General features: G+C 39.6%; 1 protein-coding gene across 1 annotated transcript in view; it reads left to right on the plus strand.

The window, feature by feature from the left end:
- Positions 1–499: 499 nt before the first annotated feature.
- The window catches only part of FCRL5 (Fc receptor like 5), a 47,019-nt gene continuing 25,810 nt past the window's right edge, over positions 500–21,708 (plus strand). The window contains 6 exon segments of the mRNA XM_055139910.1: positions 500–623; positions 10,714–10,782; positions 12,534–12,788; positions 18,443–18,700; positions 19,254–19,532; positions 21,211–21,489. Coding sequence (XP_054995885.1) covers positions 593–623; positions 10,714–10,782; positions 12,534–12,788; positions 18,443–18,700; positions 19,254–19,532; positions 21,211–21,489 — 1,171 coding nt within the window. The 5' untranslated portion in view covers positions 500–592.

Genomic DNA, 21,708 nt, shown 5'->3' on the forward strand with positions numbered 1-21,708 from the left:
TCAGTCATCCACTGCAAAGCCCTATGGGGTGCCTCCTGCAATGCAGAGTCTTCATCCCTTTGAGCTATTACTGAAAGAGCCCCCAATGCGGCATCGTTGGGAAGGCCGAGTAGAGAGAGAGGCTTCTAAAATCTCAGGGATAGGACGAATGGAGAGGTTGCTGAGACCGCTCGAGAAATTCGACGATCAATGGGAGGAGGAGGATGATGATGGTGACAAATGATGGTGCAATAAACATTCTTTCAGAACAATCTTCCTCTGCTTTTCTTCAGGTGATTTTGCAACAGTAGAAACTACATGAAGTATTCCTTTTTAAAACCTCTGCCACTTATTTTCTCACTTTTGTTTTAGTGTTGGAAACTTTGACTAATAGTTAAAGATAGGTTTTCCCACTTCCCCTTTTTTAAAATTCATTAATGGATTCTGCTTTTAGAAAAAATCATTTCTCAGCTGTGCTCCTCCGAACTGGTATAACAGTAGCTATTGTATTGTAACAGTAGCTGAACTGGTGTAACAGTAGCTATTAAATCCAATCCCGTTACTCCTGAGAAAAACTTTCTTTTGATCTCAGCCCTGGATAGATCAAATCTTCATGTGGCTGTGGATGTCTCTGCTGATCCTGGGTGAGTAGAATGGCCCAACAGGGCCTGCGTGGGATGGGACAGTCTTTCTTTACTTTGCTCCTAATATTTTACTGGGACTGAACCCTCTTGTTCAGGTTTCCTGATGGCTGGAAAATTAACTCTATTCACTATACGGCTCAGGAGTTTCTGAGGAATGATCAGAACTAGATTAAACCTTCAACCTCACAAAGAAGGAACATTACAGTGACCACAAAAGTTAAGGGTTTATTAATTTTTATAACAAATACCAAGAAAAACTATTCATGTATATAAGTTAATAGTTTTTATCACTTATAATTAAATATACATATATATTGTCTTATACAAAGACTCTATTTTTCTCTATACAAAGGATATAGATTTGCTTCTCCTATAAGGCCAGGTTTTTCTCCTGTTATGGAAGCATAGGTTCTAACATGAAATATGTCTCCTTCCTTTGCACATAAATACAAATCATAGCCATCAGTAGCAGGTAAAGAAAACACACAGAGAGAAAGATAGGACATGGAGGTGAGGCAGGAGGCACAGTAGGTAAGACAAGGGAAAAACCTTAGAAACATGACATTTTCTCTTCCATATCAGGTTTATTGATGTATAATTGGCAAATATAAAAATCCATCCGTCATACTTCACAAGGTTTTAAGGTTCACAGGATAATGTTTTGATATAGAAACACTATTTGGAGATAGCATAGAGAATAACTAGAGAATTCTAAGTCACCACAATAAAGCAAATATCACTATAACTTTAATCACCAAAATGTTTTGAGTTTCCATGTATACATAAAAACTGTCTATACCAAATTTCTCTATAAATGTGTAATAAAACCTGGTGGTTAGGAAAATTGGTGATAGTGGTGGTGGGAAGCTGCAATGGTGGTGGGATTGGTGTTAGAATATTGAATTAATAAACCATCATGAATAACTTTATAAAGATAAACATTTTTAAAATAAAATTTAAAAAATAAGACAAAAATAAATATGCAATAACGTTATGTCTAAAAAACATTGTATAGGTCTTAATTTAAAATACTTACTGCTGAAAGAATGACAAGTCATAATCTCTCTGCTGAAAAATGGCTTTGCCTTGATGTTGATAGTTGTTAACTGTCTGAGATGGTGGTTGTTGAGAGGTGGGCACCTAGACAATTTCTTAAGAGACAACAATAGTAAATTTGTTGTAGCAACTAGCTCTTTTTCTCTGACAGATTTTCTGTAGCAAGTGATGGTATTTGATGGCATTTTATACAAAGTAAAATTTCTTTCACAAGTAGCCAATTCTCTCAAACCCTGCCCATGCCTGATCCACTACTTTTATGTAGTATTTTAAATCTTTTGTTATTGCTTCAACAATATTTGCAGCATGCTCACAGGCAGTATATTTCATCTCAAGAAACCACTTTCTTTGCTCAATACTAGAAAGAGAATCTCATCTGTTCAAGCTTTATCATGCAATTGTGGAAATTCAGTCACATTTCAGACCCAAGTTCTAAATTTAGTTCTTTATCATTTTCACCATATCTATGAATTTGCTTCTTCTCCTAAAGTTTGAATACTTTAAAGTCATCCATGAAGGCTGGAGTCAACTTCTTTCAAACTCTAATGTTGTTATAATTTTGGTTTGTTTTTGAACCACATGGGTTGCTTCTGACTCTTGCACTCAGAAATTATTCCTGGTGTTGCTCAGGGAACCACATGAAATGCCAAGGATTGAACCCAGGTCAACCACAGGCAAGACAAACATCCTACCCACTGTACTATCGCTCTGGCCCCAAATGTTGCTATTTTTACCTCATCTTCTGAATAACTAACTTATTTTTAAACACCCTGAGAGTACTCAGGGATTATTCCTGACTCTGTGCTCAGGGTCATTCCTGGTAGTGCTTGGGGTATGTATGGCGTACTAGGAATATTCCCTGGACAGCCATGTGCAAGTCAAGCACCTCTGGCTCCTTGTGTTCTTCATGGCATCTAGGATGGTGGCTGTTGTTTTCACTTAAATATGTAGAAACCATTGTAAGATTATAAATTGACCTGATCTTAATACTATTGTGTGTATAATACAAAGGAAACGTACTCCACAAATAGGGAGTAAGGTGGGAATGGCCCATCAGTGGAGCAACAAGAACATATACAATATTTATCAATAAATATTGTGATTCATGTTGTCCCAAAATAATTGTACTAGTAACATAAAAATTATTGATCAGATATCATGAGTACAGATAAGGTAATTAACCTTTTTATCTCTTCACATAATTCCCATACATGCACACACATGTATACTGCAAGCACACTTATGACCTATCCTTTTAGGAGAAAGAGAACAAAAGGGAATGCCTAGCCACAAAGGCAGGGTGGAGTGGGGGGATCGGGTAGGGGGTTGGAGAGTTACTGGGATCATTGGTGGTGGAGAATGGGCACTGGTGGAGGGATGGGTACTCGATCATTGTATGACTATGACTGAAACGCAAGCATGAAATTTTGTAAGTCTGTAACTGTACTTCACGGTGATTCACTAATAAAAAATAATTAAAAAAATAAAATAAAATAAGACCTATCCTCTTTTTTTTTTGCAAATCACATAGTGAGATTTATTGCTTCCAGCTAGCTGGGGTCCAAGTGTCCGCCTGATGCAGCAGGCTTCATGAAGGACCCCGAGCCCTAGGTTCAGCAAGTTCTTATATTTTTATTTTGGCAAGTAGCATTACCCAGCAATCTCTTTTACCTACAGAGTACACATCTATTTTGTTGTTGTTTTTTTGGCCTGCAACATCCAGCCCACCTCCCTGACAGTCATATTCCGGAGATCTAATCTTATTCCGGGGATGTAATCTTTGACAAAAGCATCTGTTTTTTTCTGCTTTTCTTGTTTCTGGAAGAGGCCTAGGTCACTCAGAAGGCCACAAAGCCTGTCATGGTGGTTCTCCGACTAAGTGGGTCCTAATACTGAGAATAATTTCTCAAATCACTGGGATTCTGGATTTCAGGCAGTAGGAAACGTAAGCCTTCTATTGGATTTGTAGCAGAGGGCCTCAGGTGGTATAAGATCTCCAGCAGTGCTGAAGAGCCTTGCCTGGCATCTTTCTGGAATGGCTGTGACAATTACAATCAACTCCATTCACTCCCAGTCAGGTCAGCTGAGTGGAGTTAAGGGTTCCAGAAGGGGCTTCAGTGGTAGGGCACATGCTGTGCATGTGGTAGGCTCTAGATTTCAGTTCCTGTCACCACATATCTCCCCCCCCACACACACACACCCCTGTGTGTAAGACTCTGGTGGCCCCCAAGAGGACCTGCCCAAGCACTGCTAACACAAGCACAAGAAGGGCCCCTAAACATAGGTAAGAGATTAAAAGTGTTTTGGTTTTTTGTTTGTTTGTTTGTTTGTCTTTGTCTTTTTAAAAAAAATTTTATTAGTGAATCACCGTGAGATAAAGTTACAGACTTACAAACTTTCATACTTGTGTCTCAGTCATACAATGATTGAGTACCCATTCCTCCACCAGTGCCCATTTCCCACCACCAATGGTCCCAGCATCCCTCCCACCACCCCCACCCAGTAGCCTCCACCTCACCCCACCTCTGTGGCAGGGCATTCCCTTTTGCTCTCTCTCTCCTTTTGGATGTTGTGGTTTGCTATAGAGGTATTAAGTAGGCATCATGTTCTGTCTATAGTCTATTTTCAGCCAGTATCTCCCATCCCTAGGGGCCCACTAGCACCCTTTGCTTGGTGGTCCCTTCTCTATCTGAGCTGCTTTTTCCCCCAGAATGTGAGGCCAGCTTCCAAGATGTGGATTAATCCTCCTAAGACCTATCCTTTTAGCAACCTTCAAGTAAACATTATTATTTAGTTAAAAGTTATTATTTTACAGAGTTATTATAGTAACTATACTTACATTCACTTGAATCACTTGTCCTCCCATTGATCTTAGATTTGCTCAAGCAGGTGCCATCTTTCTGGAATGGCTGTGTCCATTTGTCCCTGTCTGGTGCTAGTGTAGCCCAATGATATCTGCTTGCTCCAGGAACAGGAAGAGCCTCAAACCGTTCATTCAGGGTTTTGACGAAAAACTCTGACCATCTCGTTGGTGGGCAGCCATGCAGTCTTTTGGCATCCCGTGGAATCCAGTTGGTAACAGCTTTAGTTCAGCGATCATCTCTGAATCGCATTACATGTCTGGCCCATCTGATTTTTGATGCCTTGGCAAATGAGACAGCGTCCCTGATTCTTGACCATCGATGGAGGTTGGAACTCCAGATTCCTTCTCTCACTTGAGTGAGACATGATACTCCTAACATAGCTCTTTCGATTCCTCTTTGGGATACCCAAATAGTGTTCTCATCCTGTTCGCGAAGGGCCCAGGTCTCTGAGGCGTATGTTAATACAGGAAGAACTGTGCAATTGAAACAATGTGCCCAGAGTCAGAGGTTCTTCATTCTCTTAACCACTTCTTCGATGCTCTTGAAGGCGTTCCACGCTGTTCTCTTCCTCCTGCGCAGTTCTGGCGCCAAGTCGTTCCTCATGTTGATTTCTCGACCCAGGTACACATAGCTGCTGCATTTGGCGATGTTTGTTCCATGAGAGCAAATAGAGCGTCAGGGACTAGTTCATTTTTCATGAGTATCGTCTTGTTGAGATTCAGCTACAGTCTGACCTTTCCACACTCGTGGTCGAAGTCGGCCGCCATTTGTGCTGCTTGGCTAATGTTTGGCGTTATGAGAATAATGTCATCAGTGAAGCAGAGGTGGTGTAGTTGCCGACTGTCTATCTTCACTCCCATTCCTTCCCATTCCAGTCGTCGGATGATGTTCTCAAGGGTGGCACTGAAGAGTTTCGGTGAAATGATATCGCCCTGCCGAACCTCTCTCTTTACGTCAACAATCACTTCCTTCTAGAATGGTGAGATCCTGCTGATGAATTCATAATGCAGCTCGAAGAGGATCTTGATGTACTGAGTTTGAATGCCCTGTTTGGCTAGGGCTTCAATGACCACTCAGTCTCAACAGAATCGAAGGCCTTCTTTAAGTCGATGAATGTTAGACAGAGCAGCATCTTGAACTCTCGCGGAACTTCGATGAGTTTGGTCACTGTGTGGATATGGTCAATTGTGCTGAATCCTTTTCAGAACCCAGCTTGCTTGCATGGTTGTCCTTCATCTAATGTTCTTCCTAGTCTATTCATGATGACACCAGTGAGCAACTTGTAGATGACAGACAGCTGGCAGATTGGGCGATAGTTGCCGATGTCGTGGATGTCTCCCTTCTTGTACAACAGAATGGTCCTGCTGGTTTTCCACTGGGACGGAACCTTGCATTCAGACAGGTAGCTTGTGAAGAGCTGAGCCAGTGTGTTGATGAGTACTGGTGGCAGATTCTTCAGGTCTCACCTTGTCTGGACCAGGTGCTATACGCATCTTTACCAACGAAATGGCATGTCGGATTTTGGAAGGGAGGACATCGGGAACAACATATCCATCCTAGGGAATTTGATATGTGGGCAGGTGGACATGGCTGTCAAAGAGATCCAAGTAGAAGTCGTGTATAATCCTCTTCACTGCCTTTACGGAAGATGTGATTTATCCATCAGGATGTCGGAGGGCAGTCATCTTGGTCTTGCAGTTGGTGAAGGACAGGCGAGCATTGCGAATACTTTTCCCGGCTTCTCCCGCATCGGCCAACACTACTGCTCTTCTCTCTTTGAGGTCTTCTTTTACTGCTTACATTATGCTTTATGCTTACATTAGATATACAGAATTTTTACCTTTTTTAAAAAATTTTTATTAGAGAATCACTGTGATGTACAGTTACAAACTTTGAGCTTTTGTGTTTGCATTTCAGTCATACAGTGATCGTTTACCCACCCCTTCACCAGTGCCCATTCTCCTCCACCAATGATCCCAGTATCCCTCTCACCATCCCCACACCATCCCCCACCACCCCACCCTGCCTCTGCGGCAGGGCATTCCCTTTTGTTCTCTCTCCTTTTGGGTGTTATAGCCTGCAATAGAGGTACTGAGTGGCCTTCATGTTCAGTCTATAGTCTAGTTTCAGAATTTTTTTTATCTTTTAACTAGGGTTTGTTTCCTCTGACATCTTCCCAGTTCCCTGCTACCGCCACCCAACAAACAACATTTTATACTCTGCTTCTGTGTGTCTAGCTTTGCTTCAATTCTACATGAAAGTGAAACCATGCATTTTCCATCTTTCTCTCTAGTTTATTTTAGTCTGCATAAGAGCCTCCAGATTCATCAAAATAATCACAATAGCATTGGTTTTGAATTGTTTAAAAGCTGAATAAATATATGACATTTTCTTTTTTCATTATTTGTATTGTTTGCCTTGATTCCATATATTGGATACCATGAACAGCTCTACCAGGGACTCAGGGGTACATGTTTCTCTGTGAGATACTGATTCATTTCCTTTGAATAGATACCCTCAGGTGGGATTGGTAGATACCTTCTTATCCTACATGTTATCTAATGTTTAATATGAGAATTGTTTTCAACATTTTTAGAAATCCATGTACTATTTTACAAACTCACCTCACAAATTTTATTCGTACTAACAGTGTTAAGGGTTACCATTTTATGTACATTTGAATCAACTGTTATTGTCTTTTGATTATACTTATTCTAAGTTATGTAAACTGTTCCCTTGGTGTGATTTTACTATGCTCTTCCCTGATCATTAGTGATGCTGTGCATCTTTTCATATATTCTTTAATCATTTGTACATTTTTTTGTTTAGAATATCTATCTTGATTTTTCATTAGATTGTTTTCTTGCTGCTGATTGTAATATTGTCAAATTTCCTTTACCATTTCAGATGTTGACCCTTTATTATATATATAGGGCTTGTGGATATTTTTCCTTCTTTATATAGTGCCCCTTTGTATTGATTGTTTTCTTTCCTTTGCAGAAACCTTTTATTTTCATGTAATTCTATTAGTCTATTTTGCTTTTGTTGTTTGTGTTATTGATGTTATAGCCAAAAGTCCCTGCTAAATGACAAGTTTCCTCCTGTGTATTCCTCTAGCAACATTTTAACTTTTTTGTTTGTTTGCTTTGCAATTTTTTTTACTTTTAAAACGTAAAGTCATAGATTTATTTTGAGTCTTTTTTAAATATAGGATTCAATGTGAATTCAATTAATCAAATTTAATTTTCCTCATCACTGTATCACTGTCATCCCATTGCTCATCGACTTGTTCGAGTGGGCACCAGTAATATCTCCATTGTGAAACTTATTGTTACTTGTTACTGTTTTTGGCATATCGAATATGCCAATGGTAGCTTGCTGGGCTATCTGAGAGAGACGGAGGAATCGAACCCAGGTCGGCCAATTGCATGGCAAACACCCTACCTGCTGTGCTATCACTCCAGCTCTCATATAAATATTAAGTAAAAGCTTCATTTATAAAAGACAACATTTTATTCATTGTGCTACTGTGTGTTCTTATATGCTATTCCCCTGTTGAATAGCAGTCAACTTTAAATATGGGAATATACTTCTGGTGTCATAAGAATGTGTCCTCGTGAGTTTTTATACCTGTGATACCAGTCTGTAGGTTTGAGGTATATTCTTAAGTTTCAAACTTATGAAACTTAATATGTTTCTTTATGCATTTCAAGTATAAAAGTTTTTTCTCACACTTTTAATTATTGGGGGGGAGGGCGCATACTTAGCAGTGCAAAGCACTACATTCTGGCCTGTGTTTGTGTCACTCCTGGAGATGCTGGAGTAAAACTCAGGCTTCTTGCACAAAGCTTACACTACCGTTCTTTCAACTATATCCCTGTCCACAAGTGTGACAGCACTTTAAACATTTCTCTGGTTGTAGAAGTTTAAGTCTACTAATGATTCTATTTTATGTCTTTCCTCATTTTGTTTTCTCTTAGCCTTTTGTTGTTGTTATTTGATTTTGGAGCCACACTCAGTTGTGCTCAGGGCTTATTCCAGATGTGCTCAGGAATCATCACTCTTGGCAGCTTGAGGGCCATAGACAGGCATGCTGGGAATGCATTACCTGCTGCACTATCTCTCCAGACCCTCTCTCTCTCTTAGTCTTTTCTAAATAGTGTTTTTATTATTGTAAATCATGGCTTAGTGGAAAGCTTACTGCACATTCACCACCACAAAATGCCAAACTCCTCCAGCACTGCCTTTTTGTCACTTCTAATCAGCCATACCCCTTTCTTTCCTTTTTTTAAAAAAAATTAAATTTTTAAAATTTATTTTTTTTATTGAATCATGGTGATCTATAATTACAAAGCTTTCATGTTTGAGTTTCAGTCATACAATGATTGAACATCCATCCCTCCACCAGTGCACATTTTCCACCACCAATGTCCCCAGTATCCCCCACCCCACCCTCCATCCTCTAAGAGAGACAATTTCCCTCTTACTCCTTCTCTCTACTTATGGGCATTATGGTTTGCGATACAGATAATGAGAGGCCATTATGTTTGGTCCTTTATCTACTTTCAACACACATCTCCCATCTCGAGCAATCTCTCCAACCATCATTGACTTAATGATCCTTTCTCTATCCCAGCTGCCTTCTCCCCCAGTTCGTAAGGCAAGATTCCAACCATGGAGCAATCTTCCTGGCTGTATCTCTACTGTCCTTGGGTGTTAGTCTCATATTATGATATTTTATATTCCGCAAATGAATGCAGTCATTCTTTATCTGTCTCTTTCTGACTCATTTCACTTAACATGATACTCTCCATGACCATCCACTTATAACCAAATTTCACAACTTCATCTTTTCTAACAGCTGCATAATATTCCATTGTGCAGATGTACCAAAGTTTCTTTAACAAGTCATCTTTTCTTGGGCACTCGGTTGTTTCCAGATTCTGGCTATTGTGAACAGTGTTGCAATGAACATACAGGTGTAGATGTCATGCTACTGTGCCCTTTTGCACCCTCAGGATATGTTTCCAAAAGCAGTATTGCTGGGTCATATGGAAGCTCAATTTCTATTTTTTTGAGAAATGTCCTTATTGTTTTCCAAAAAGGCTGACTACCAACAATGAGAGTCCCTTTCTCTCCACATTTGTGCCAGTACTGGTTGTTCTTATTGTTTTTGATGTGTGCCAGACTCTGGTGTGAGATGATATCTCATTGTTGTTTTGATTTGCATCTCCCTGATGACTAGCGACGTAGAACATTTTTTGCCTTTTGACCATTTGTATTACTCTTTTGAGGAAGCTTCTGTTCATTTCTTCTCCCCATTTTTTTGATGAGATTGGAGAGTATTTTTTCTAGTACAATTCTATTAATGTCTGTATATACTGGATATTAACTCCTTATCTGACGGGTATTGGGTAAATATTCTTTTCCATTCCATGGACTCTTTCTGTATTTTGATCATTGTTTGTTTTGAGGTGTAGAAGTTTCTTAGTTTAATGTAGTCCATTTGTTTATGTCTGTTTCCACTTGCTTGGTAAGTGGTGTTTCATCTATATTAATGCCTTTCACTTCAATGTCAAGGAGAGTTCTGCCAATATCTTCTTCCATGTACTATGGATTCAGGTCTTCTGGCGTCACACCCCTTTCTTGATTCCCACTCTCAACCTCACCCCTAAATGTTCTATTTTCAGTCTAAGGGGTTTGCTTCCATTCATCATTGCCCTTACACTTTATTTCTTTATATACCACATTTCAATGTAATCATCCAGCCTGTGTTCTTTCCCTTCTGACTCATTTCCCTTAACACGACACTCCCAGTTTCATTCAAATTGTAGCAGATATTCCATTTCATCTAACATCACATTTTCTTTACTTACTCACCTGTAATTGGGAATTTGTATTGTTTCAAGATCTTAGCTACTCTGAAAAAAAGCCTCAATTATATCTTGGTGAGTCAATGTTTTTGTGTGCTTGGGATGAATGAAAAGAAGAGAGATTGGTGGGTCACATGGGAGTTTTATTTTTTTAATTTTTGAGACATTTCCCTGAATTTTCCACAGAAGCTGAGCTAGATGATTTTATCAACAGTGATAGAGGGTTTATTTTTTAATTGTGTTTGTTGGTGGCCACACCCAGAAATGCTGGGGACTTACTTCTGACTCTGTGCTCAGGAATCACCTGTGGTGTTCAAGAGAACATGTCGTTTGCCATGGATCAAACCCCAGTTGGCTGCATGCAAGGTAAGTGCCCTACTTACTATCTCTCCAGCCTGAGGGTGATATTGGCCCGCCACTTTCACTTCATGAGATAGTATCTAATAGCCATTTTGATTTACATTTCTCTGAAAACCATTAATGATGATGATGATGATTTGGACTGGAGGTTACACCTAGCAATGCTCAGGGATTACTCTCAGGGCTGCATTTTGGGGTTACTTCTGGTGGTGCTTCTGGGACCAAATGGGATCCTGATTGGCTAAGTGCAAGGCAAGTGTATTTTCCACTGTACTATCTCTCCAGTCTCACCATTTACAATTACTAAAGTGTTGTGTTTTATGTCTGTTGGACTTTAGTATTTTTTCTTTGAGGTAGTGTCTATTCAGCTATATTCTCCATTTATGATGAAGTCATTTGATTCTTTTTTTCTTTTTTTTTAAATGTATTCTTTTATTGAATCACCATGTGGAAAGTTACAAAGCTTTCAGGTTTAAGTCTAAGTTATGCAATGCTTGAACACCCATTCCTTCACCAGTGCACATATTCCACCACCAAGAATCACAGTATACCCCCTCCCCCCACTTCCCCAGCCTCCCATCCCACCTGTGTAACATTTGATTCTTTTTTATTGTTGTTTTGAGAGTGCTTTACAAATATTAGATACTAATTGTCAGGTATATTGTGTGTAAATATGTCTTCTCATTTCATAGGTTATCTTTTTACATTTGCCATTTTAATGCAGAGTAAAGAAACTTTTTAGTTTGATTCTGGGAGCAGTGGCACAGCGGGTAGGGCACTTATTTGCCTTGCACGTAGCCAACCTAAGTTCAATTCCTCCATCCCTCTTGGAGAGCCCAGCAAGCTACTGAGAGTATTTTGCCCGCACAGGAGAGCCTGGAAAGCTACTCTGGCATGTTCAATATGCCAAAAACAGTAACAACAAGTCTCACAATGGAGACGTTACTGGTACCCGCTTGAGTAAATCGATGAACGATGGGATGACAGTGCTAAAATATAATCTCACTAAATTTTTTCTTTTGTTTTCATTATCAATATAATCAAATCCATAGAAGAAAACATTAAAGTCAGTATTAGAAGGATGAATTTTGTTTCTTGGGCTATGTAATAACTGTATGTGCTTTTTGTTTGAGGAGTTCAAGCCACTGACATTTCCAAAAACACTCTAGATCCCTAAAGAGCAGAGTCTTTATTTCCTGGAGAGCTTTATTTATTTATTCTAGTGAGCAGTTTACACCATAAAAAGAAAATAGCTAGACTTGAACCAGCTATGACAATAGTTTTGCTGGGTCTTTGGACCATCATCTATGAAACAAAGATGTTAAGGAAAGTTAATTTGGCAAGCTTTTCTTAATGCCTAAATCTTAACATTTTATACCCTTGTGAGGAAGGTATAAACTTTTTGTTTTGATGACCCCTTGGCAAATTCTTGAATGTGTAATTTTTGTAAAGTGTCAGGGTGGAGGAAACTTTCTCTAGAATCTAGTTTCATGGTGGGATAACTAGCTATCTTTTTCCCATTGCCATTCAGCAGCGGACCTTGTAAGCACAGCCTTTTGAAACCATGACTCACTGCATTTCCCTGAGTGGTCCCTCTGTGCTAGGAGGCAATCTGGTTCACCCAGACTAAAGGGACTAGTGGCCTTCCCAGGGGTTCTGAGAGGTTCTTAACAGAAAGCCCTTCCATCTGTCCTACAGAAACCATGACGGTGGGGACTGTGTTACCTTACTCAAGATCATTTCTCTTCTCTCCACAGCAACAACACCCCAACCAGTGATCTTCCTCCATCCTCCATGGACAACAGTCTTCAAGGGAGAGAGTGTGAATCTGACTTGCCATGGATATCACTTCTCTGCACCAGGGGAAACAACGTGGTACCTTTGGGATTCTGAGCAAAAGACAGAACTTAAAAGCAAAAGAAACACTGTCACGGTCCATGTTTCTGGAAAGTACAGATGCCAGGTCCCAGGCTCAAGCCTAAGTGAGCCTGTGACCTTGCTGTTTTCCTCAGGTGAGAAAGAAGTGCATGTAATAAAAGCTTTAGATATCAGAATTTTCCCTATATTTAACTGAATCAAAATCTAAAGTAAGTTTCTGGCATATATATTTCCACAAACTTCTTACTCAAGTGGGAAAATTGAGAATAATTAATTTTGCTAATGTCTAAATATATGTGTAGCTTTAAACCTGTACACTTTCCTTGGGGTAACAATTAACATGAAAATCTTTGACACTGAGAGAGATATCACTTTGTTTCCTAAATTCATCTGTTTTGATTTTTATAAGTATTGTTTTTCTAGTTTATGATGTTTTTCATTGCATGAGTAAGGAAGCAGGACAGTATCAAGGAGCATAGAAAAATGTTTATTTTTGTTGAACTGACAATTTTTCTTTCAAGAATTTACCTACTGATGGGTTTGGGGAGATAACTCAGGGGACTGGGACTCCTGAGTAGGAATCCAAGTTCAAGTCTCAACAGTATATGACTGCCAGGTATGCCTTTGATGGTCCCCAGCACTGCCACCCTACATAACATAGCATAGAAATGCCTGAATATTGAACTGTGCGGTCTACTTGACTGGGTTTCACTAGGAGTGGCCTGGACCCATAAGTAAAACTCGGGATGATGCTGGGATCTTAAATGGTCAATAAATAAACACATTAGAAAACCCCAAGTTTTCATGCAGCAAATAAATGGATAAAGAAATTGTGTATACCCCTTTGTTACACAGCAGATTCTTCACTCTGAGTTCCCTCCCTCCCCATTCCTCCCTTTGAGTACCTAGTGCCTGTCTTCTAAGGAAGCCTCCCTGCTAGATGCTGCCCCTTTGGTGCAGGTTGAATTGTTTCTCGGGGTTTTTAGAACACCAACAGCCGTGGTAGTGGTCACACAATAACTTGTTTTCTCAAACTTCATAGGACATATGCTTAGGACCCTATGCAATGAACCAACAGACTGGCTACCCAGGACTTCAGGCTAATAGTAACTCATTCCTAGCCCAATCCACTGATACCAGAGAACAAAACCCATAAGGTTGTGATAGTAGTAAAAATATCATAGAACCCTCAATTATAACCAGAAGAGAGGAGGGTCAAAGATATCAAAGTTTCCCTGTAATCCTCATACAGAACTCAGAACAAACCAGAAATAGGAAATGTTCACTGGGATAGGTATGGCACGAAAGGAAAAGGATAAAAGCTACAGCCATTTTTGATAACTTTCATAGATGTTCTTTGGGATGGGGGAGGCTTGGAGGGTTAAGTGCAAACATTTATTCTTAGATGGCAGAATATAATATAAATGGCAACTTAGAAGTCCATCAAGCTCAGTGAGTGAAAATAATAATCCAGTGGGCTCTGCCAATTCCGAGCAGCTCTCAAATGTCTCAGATAATAACTTTAGATGCACAATGACAAAGATGTTTATTGAGTTCAAAGAAATAATGGAAAAGTACAAGAAAATATGAGAGCTGAAATAAGAAAATTATGAGAAGTGACAGAACAGAAGATTTAGTACATATATATATATGTACATATATATATATGTACATATATATGGGCTGGATCAATAGCACAGTGGTTGGGTTTTTGCCTTTCACGTGGCCAACCCGAGTTTGATTCCTCCGCCCCTCTTGGAGAGCCCGGCAAGCTACTGTATTGAGCTCTTGCGGCAGAACCTGGCAAGCTACCCGTGCATATTCGATATGCCAAAAACAGTAACAATAAGTCTCTCAATGAGAGATGTTACTGGTGCCTGCTCAAACAATGATATATATATATATATATATATATATATATATAAAACACCTTAGTGCACCAAAAGCAGCAGAAACATAGCAGCTTTTCAAAATCAGTGAACTCCAAGAGATAAGACGCGAAAAACTTTTAGTAAATAATAAAGTATGTAAAAGAAGTCTTTAGGTAAATCAGTAGCACAATAGGGAACTATGGAATGACTTCAAGAAAAGCAATATGAAAACAGAGACCTAAAAATAGGATGTGTAACTAAATGAAGAACCACTAGTCAACGAATTCATGAAGGAGATTTTCCAAAGGCTAATGAGTGCACATACTCAGATTCAAGAGACCTGAAGGGGTCCAACCAAAAATTTATCAAGTGAGACTCTATAGGTCAGGAGATAGTTTAAAAACTCAATGAAACAAATAACCTTACAAATAATATTCTACCCAGATAGATTATTTAGATAATAATTTTTATTTCAAGGAATGATACAAAGCTTCGTGGCTAAGAAACAACCTGAAAACTTTATAGCTTTGAAATTACATTTTCAAGAAGAACTGACAGGGCTTTTCTAAAATATAAGACATGGAGCTGGAGAGATAGTACAGAGAGTAAAATGCTTGCTTTGCACACTGCTGACCTGAGTTCAATCCCCAGGACCCTGTATACTCCCCTAAGTGCTGTCAAGAGTGATACCTGATCATAAACCAGGCATAAACTCTGAGCACTAATGGTTGAGCACCAATAAATAAGTGACAAACATCATGGACTCTTATAAGTTCTACAAAAGGATAGCAATAAATTCCTTCATCTCAATAATTTCACTCAATGTAAATGATCTGAACTCACCAATAAAGAGACTCAGAGTGACAGGATGGATCGAAGAACTAAACACAACTTTCTGCTATATACAATGACACATGAACAGTCAAAGTAAATGCAGGCTCAAAATCAAAGATTGGGAAACAATGTTCCAGGCAAACTATTCTCTTTAAAATTTTGGGATATCCACACGAGACAGCATACACTTCAAATTTTAAAAGGCTACAAAGAACGGGAACAGTTATTTCTTAGTGATGAAGGGATCATAAAGATAATGATCATGAAGAACTCACTCCTATACACCTATTCACCTACTGACGGACCATCAAAATATTTAAAACAACTGCTCTAGATCTGAAGGAAGATATTGACAAGAAGTTAGTGGTTAGAGAATTTAACACTCTTCTATCACTACTGACTATCTCAACTAGACAAAAACTCAACAGAAAAACACTGGCATTGAAAACAAATTGAAAGAGATAGTCCTAAAAGATATAGAGCGAGCCCTTCCTCCCCCTAAAAAGTGGACTACACATTCTTGTCCAGCACATATGGAATCTTCTCCATGATTGGCCGGCCACATGTTGAGTCACAAAACATATCTCCATAAAATCAGGAAGAAGGAAATCATGTCAATCATATTCTTGATGATCATGATGCCTAAAGAATGGGAATTAGTCACAAACAAAAATGGGGGGAAAACTCAAATACTTGGAAGTGAAACAGCTTACTACTAAATCAACAGTGGGTTAAAGAAGAAATCAGAGAAGAAATACAAAGATTGATGGAATCAAACAAGCCACGATTTACTGACACGTGTGGGACAGAGCAAAATCAGTATTAAGAAGGAAGTTCATACAATATAAAAATTCACTAAGATGAGAGAAAGGACCCAAAATAAATCACCTAAAAGCACAGCTTAAGGTGCTAGGAAAAGGCCAACAGAAGATGTGATCCCGGGGGCTGCACATGTGTGCAGCCTCTCCGCAGCTGCACGAGCATGACTCCAGACGCCAGCTCAATTTTTCGGCATGGGCACCTCCTCACAGAACGTCTCCAGACTGAGAACTAAGCCTTGGCCCCATGCCTGCCCAGGAGGGGAAAGGTATTTCTCTCTCTCACCTCTTCCTTGCCAGGGGTGAAGGGCGTGGTGACCGCCATATTATGACGACCACAGATGGGGTTTACAAGCTTGCAATGATCCAATATCTGGAAGAAATCTCCCTGGACTTAGTTGCTAAAGTACAGAAATCCAAAACCGACCTCATATCTCTTCACAACAGGTCTAACTCTAGTGGGGTACTCCTAACAATAATAGTGAGGTTTGTGTTGAAATATTGAATGTAACCAAAGTAAATAGAAAGTAAAGTGAAATTTATCAGTTACAAGGTGGGGGGGGTGCGGGATGGGAGGTGTACTGTGTGTTTTTTTTTTTTTTGGTGGTGGGATATGGGCACTGGTGAAGGGGTGGTTGTTTCAGCATTGTATAACTGAGACTTAAGCCTGAAAGCATTGTAATTTTCCACATGGTGATTCAATAAAAAAATAAAAATTAAAAAATTGAAAAGAAAAGGCCAACAACCTTGCTATCATCAATTGAAATGTGATCTGAGGATACTAATGGTAGAAGGACTCTGATACTCAGGTTATGGTCATGGTATAGCAGCACTTCAGCATTATAATTATGAAATAATAATATGACTACTATTGCTAATTAATTTAAAAAAGAAAACACAGGGTGGTAGAGAAATAATATAAGCATTTAGACACTTGCCTTGTTTGTGATCAACTCTAGTTCAAATACCCAGTACTACATCCCCTAGCACTGCCAGGAGGATCCTTGATCACAGTGCCAGAAATAATTCCTGAGCACAGTGGGTATGCTGGAGTGGGGGCAGGGGAGGGGGGCAGGCACACCCACCAAATAAAGCAAGACAAGTTACAGAAACAAAGTAAAAACATTAAATACATGAATACAATTATTCTTTAAATTTTATTGAATCACCATGAGATAGTTGCAAGTTTTCATGTTTGGGTTACAATCTCACAATGATCAAACACCCATCCCTCCATCAGTGCACATTCCCCACCACCAATATCCCAGGTATACCCCCCCTTTCCCACCCTCCCCCTGCCTCTATGGCAGACAATATTCCCCATACTCTCTCTCTCCTTTTGGGCATTGTGGCTTACAACACAGATACTGAGGTCATCATGTTTGGTCCATTATCTACTTTCAGCATGCATCTCCCATCCCAACTGGTTCCTCCAGCCATCATTTACTTAGTGATCCCTTCTCTATTCCATCTGCCTTCTCCCTTCCACTCATGAAGCAGGCTTCCAGCTATGAGGCAATCTTCCTGGCCCTTGTATCTACTGTCCTTGGGTGTCAGCCTCATGTGATGTCATTCTCTACTCCATAAATGAGTGCAGACATGTCTACAATGAAAGAAATACCTTGTTCTCACTGAAAAAAACTCAGGTTCAACAATGGTAGTAATGACAGAAAAGATTTTCATAGCAGTGTAAGTGAAAAACAAGTTATGATATAATTATACAAGTATTTCTAGTTCATAAAGAGAAAATTTAAGATTTTCTCATGCATGTGCATAGAAAAGAGAATTGGAAATATGTATTTTAATTATAGGAGACATTTACTAATATGTCTGATGGCTGAATTTCCTCAAGTCACTTATATTAATTTTACTTAGCACTATAACACTGTCATCCCATTGTTCATGGATTTGCTCAAGCGGGCACCAGTAATGTCTCCATTGTAAGACTTATTGTTACTGTTTTTGGCATATAGAATGCACCATGGGTAGCTTGCCAGGCTCTACCATGCATGTGGGATACTCTCTGTAGCTTTCTAGGCTCTCTGAGAGGTACAGAGGAATCGAACCCGGGTTGGCCGCGTGCAAGGCAAATGCCCTACCCGCTCTGCTATAACTCCAGTCCATTAATTTTACTAAGAAAAAGAAATGATAATTGCTTTAAGAATTCCATTTCTTGATACTCATTCCAATTAAATATACTTGGAATAGTAATGAGAAGAAAGAGTAGTTGATGGTATGAAATAAACTGTCTTGTGTTTCCTACAGATGACCTAATCCTGCAGACTCCATACTCTGTGTTTGAAGCCGACTCAGTGGTTCTGAGATGCCGAGGAAAGACAGAAGCAGTGGTGGAATCTGTGAACTTTTACAGGAATAAGAAACTTCTCGACAAATATTCTCAAAAAAGCTTTGAATTCCATATAAAGCATGCAGGTCTGAAGGACAATGGTGCTTATTACTGCACTGGATCTAAGAAAGGTTTTCACTATGTCACTTCAAAGGCAGTTGAACTCCAAGTCCAAGGTAAAGCTTTCAGCATTTGTGAAGTAGGTTTGTCACAAGGGATATCCCTGAAGTTGTAGAAGAACAGGGTCGGATGGAATGTTGTTGAACTGCAGTATGCATTACTGCAGGAACAGAGGACATGGAACAATGCTTCAGGCAAAAAAAAATATTAAGAATTCTGAGGATGTTGGCATCCCTTTCATTGTCTGCTTCTGAATGCTTTGTTCATCCTGAAGATGAACTCCTGAGCAGTTCAGAGCCTCACCGCTTGAGAACTGTTGTGATTTTTTCTTTTTTTTTAATTAATTAATATTTTACAGAGCTGTTAATGACTGGGTTTCAGCCATACAATGTTTTAACACCCATTCCTCCACCAGTGTAATTTACCAGCACCAGTGTCCCCAGTTTCCCTCCCATCTGTCTAAGCTCCCATCCCACCCCTACCTGCCTCTATGACGGACACCTCTTCTCTCTCTCTTTCTCTCTCTCTTTCTCTCTCTCTCTCAGTTTCTGCATTATGGTTTGCAGTACAGATGCTGAAAGTTTATCATGTTGTGATTTTTCTTTCCAGAGCTGTTTCCAGAGCCTGTGCTGACAATCAGCTCCCTCAAGCCCACTGAAGGGAGCCCCGTGACCCTGACCTGTAAGACTTGTCTCCCTTCACAAAGGTCAAATGTCAATCTCAAGTTCAACTTTCAGAGTGATACCCTATGGTCAGGTTGGAGAAGTTCTCCAGAATTTCAGATCACTTCTGTGTGGAAAAAAAACTCTGGAGTTTACTGGTGTGAGATCCAGGAACAGACTACTTTTGTCAGGAAAAAAAGCAAGAAATCCTACATGTCTGTGCAGAGTGAGTGCTAGAGTATTCTGATATTTGCCAGAACTGGGAAAAGATAGGCAGAGCTGCAAACTACCTGGGAATGCTGGTTAATGTGGATGCAGAAAGGAAGTCTTACAAGAGAAGAAACCCAGTTCTGTAAATATTTAAGAGAGCTTAGAACCAGGGATGTCCAAGAGAAATGGAGTTATTTTCCTCTCAAATCCATGAGATAATGTTCTCTTGTTTCTTCTGAAGTCTCTTTCTTTTGTGACAACCTTCCCCCTCCACACACCCCACCCCCAGCAAGGTCCATAGTCAAGCTATGGGCGGTGGCTGAGTCCTTCAACTTAACTAAATGAACAGATTCCTGGAATGTTAGACTCCTAGATCATAGTTAATAAAAACATTGAAGGGAAAGAGTTTAGGGTGAATAAATAGTTCCAAGTTGAAGTCACTAGGGATAGTAGTATACTTTATTGCCTTTCCCTAAACCTCTGGAATTGTATAGGTCTTCAAGCATAAATGTTAACCATTATATCCTGGCTAAATGTGCCATTCTTAAAACAAAGTCCACTTAAGCTTTGGAAGAGATACATAGTCCAGTTTGCACAACTTCCTAAGGGAAGGAAATGAAAAATAGAAGACTTCCCTATATTTTTTTCTCATTTCTAAAAGAGTCTATGACTGTTCTTCCAAACTGCCCAGATTTATTAATCTGTTCTCTGGTTAGGGAAGGTCGATTTGGAGAAAGTAGGAAGAGTATCACCAACATTTTCAACAAAAAGTTACTATAGAATCATTGATGCACTCTCCCTTCCCCTCCACATATAACTGATTAAACCCCAGCTCCAAGCTTAATTCATCTCTTTTTTTAGGTGTCTTGCCCTTTTTTTTTAAATAACCCTAGGGTGGCTTAAAGGGTATTTCCCAAAACTATCATTTTCTGACTATGCCTGGCTGAAGTATAAAACACTTTCATCTCTAATGAAGTGTTAGAGATTTTCCCACTTAGGGGGACTGTCCCAGGTTCACAACCTTTGGCTAGCTTTAAGACTAAAAGTACTTAGAGGTTTAGCTCAGACCAGAGACAAATCAATGTACTGAATGCATACTTTGCATGCAGCTGAACCCTAAATACCACTGGAAGTGAGAACAACTACAAATCAAGGAACTGAGAATAGCCCCTAAAAATTGCCAGGTATGGCTTAAAAGTGAAAAAAATTAAAAATGAGTTAAGGGTAAGTTTATTGTATACATCAATGATTAATTTCCACCCAGTCATTGCAATATTGCAATTGACACAGCTCTGAGACAAGCCCCTCAGCATTTCTTTGTCTCTTTTTCGTTTCATAACCCTTCCCCCAGCAATATCAAGCAAGATCATAGAGTTTTTCTGTCCCCCTTTTCACTATATCACTCCAACAATACCACTCTCAACAATACAATTCATGGGGGTCAACAGGACAGATAGGATGATGGAAACACATGTTTCGTTCCTTGTGCTCAATGTGCTACATGATCATTTGAAGCCATAGGCCACCGGTATCCTCCTCTTGCTTCCCATTCCCAAGAAACAAACCCAGTTTCACACAGAATGATTTTCCACCTTGGATCAACAGATTCAATCCTTCATAACTCGGGACTTCTCTCCTATCGTGAGGATTTGAACCTATGCCCAGAGTGCCTTATTTCATTTTTATTTATTTAGGAATTATTGCCAACATCCAAATACGGACCTACCCAGTCTTAGAGCTGGTGTTTGAAGGAGAGGAACTGGTCCTCACGTGTTCAGTAGATGGAGTCCCAGCACCCTTCCGAGTAGAATGGCATAGAAGACATGTGTGGGGTTGGAAAAAAGAGATTGCATCAAACTTAAACGAATTAAAGATCTCCAAGGTGAAAATGAGTGATGCTGGAGAGTACTACTGTGTAGTCTTGAAGGAACGCCTCTCTTTTAAAAGCAAACCAGTGGACATCACAGTGAAAGGTGCTGTTCCATACATCCTCTCGGTGAAACCACGCACAGGTGGTCAAGTGTGAATTCTACTGATAAATACCAATAATTTAATACTTTGAATAATCTCTCAGCTAGTCAGACACCAGCAGAGGGGTTGATGGGTTGTTGGCACTTTTGGAAATTGATATTAGAGAAAAGGTTCAGTTACTGGAATGTCCAAACATCTTGTATTTGCACATTTCTTCCTGG

This window comes from Sorex araneus, chromosome 5 (genome assembly GCF_027595985.1).
Source record: "Sorex araneus isolate mSorAra2 chromosome 5, mSorAra2.pri, whole genome shotgun sequence".
NCBI lineage: Eukaryota > Metazoa > Chordata > Mammalia > Eulipotyphla > Soricidae > Sorex > Sorex araneus.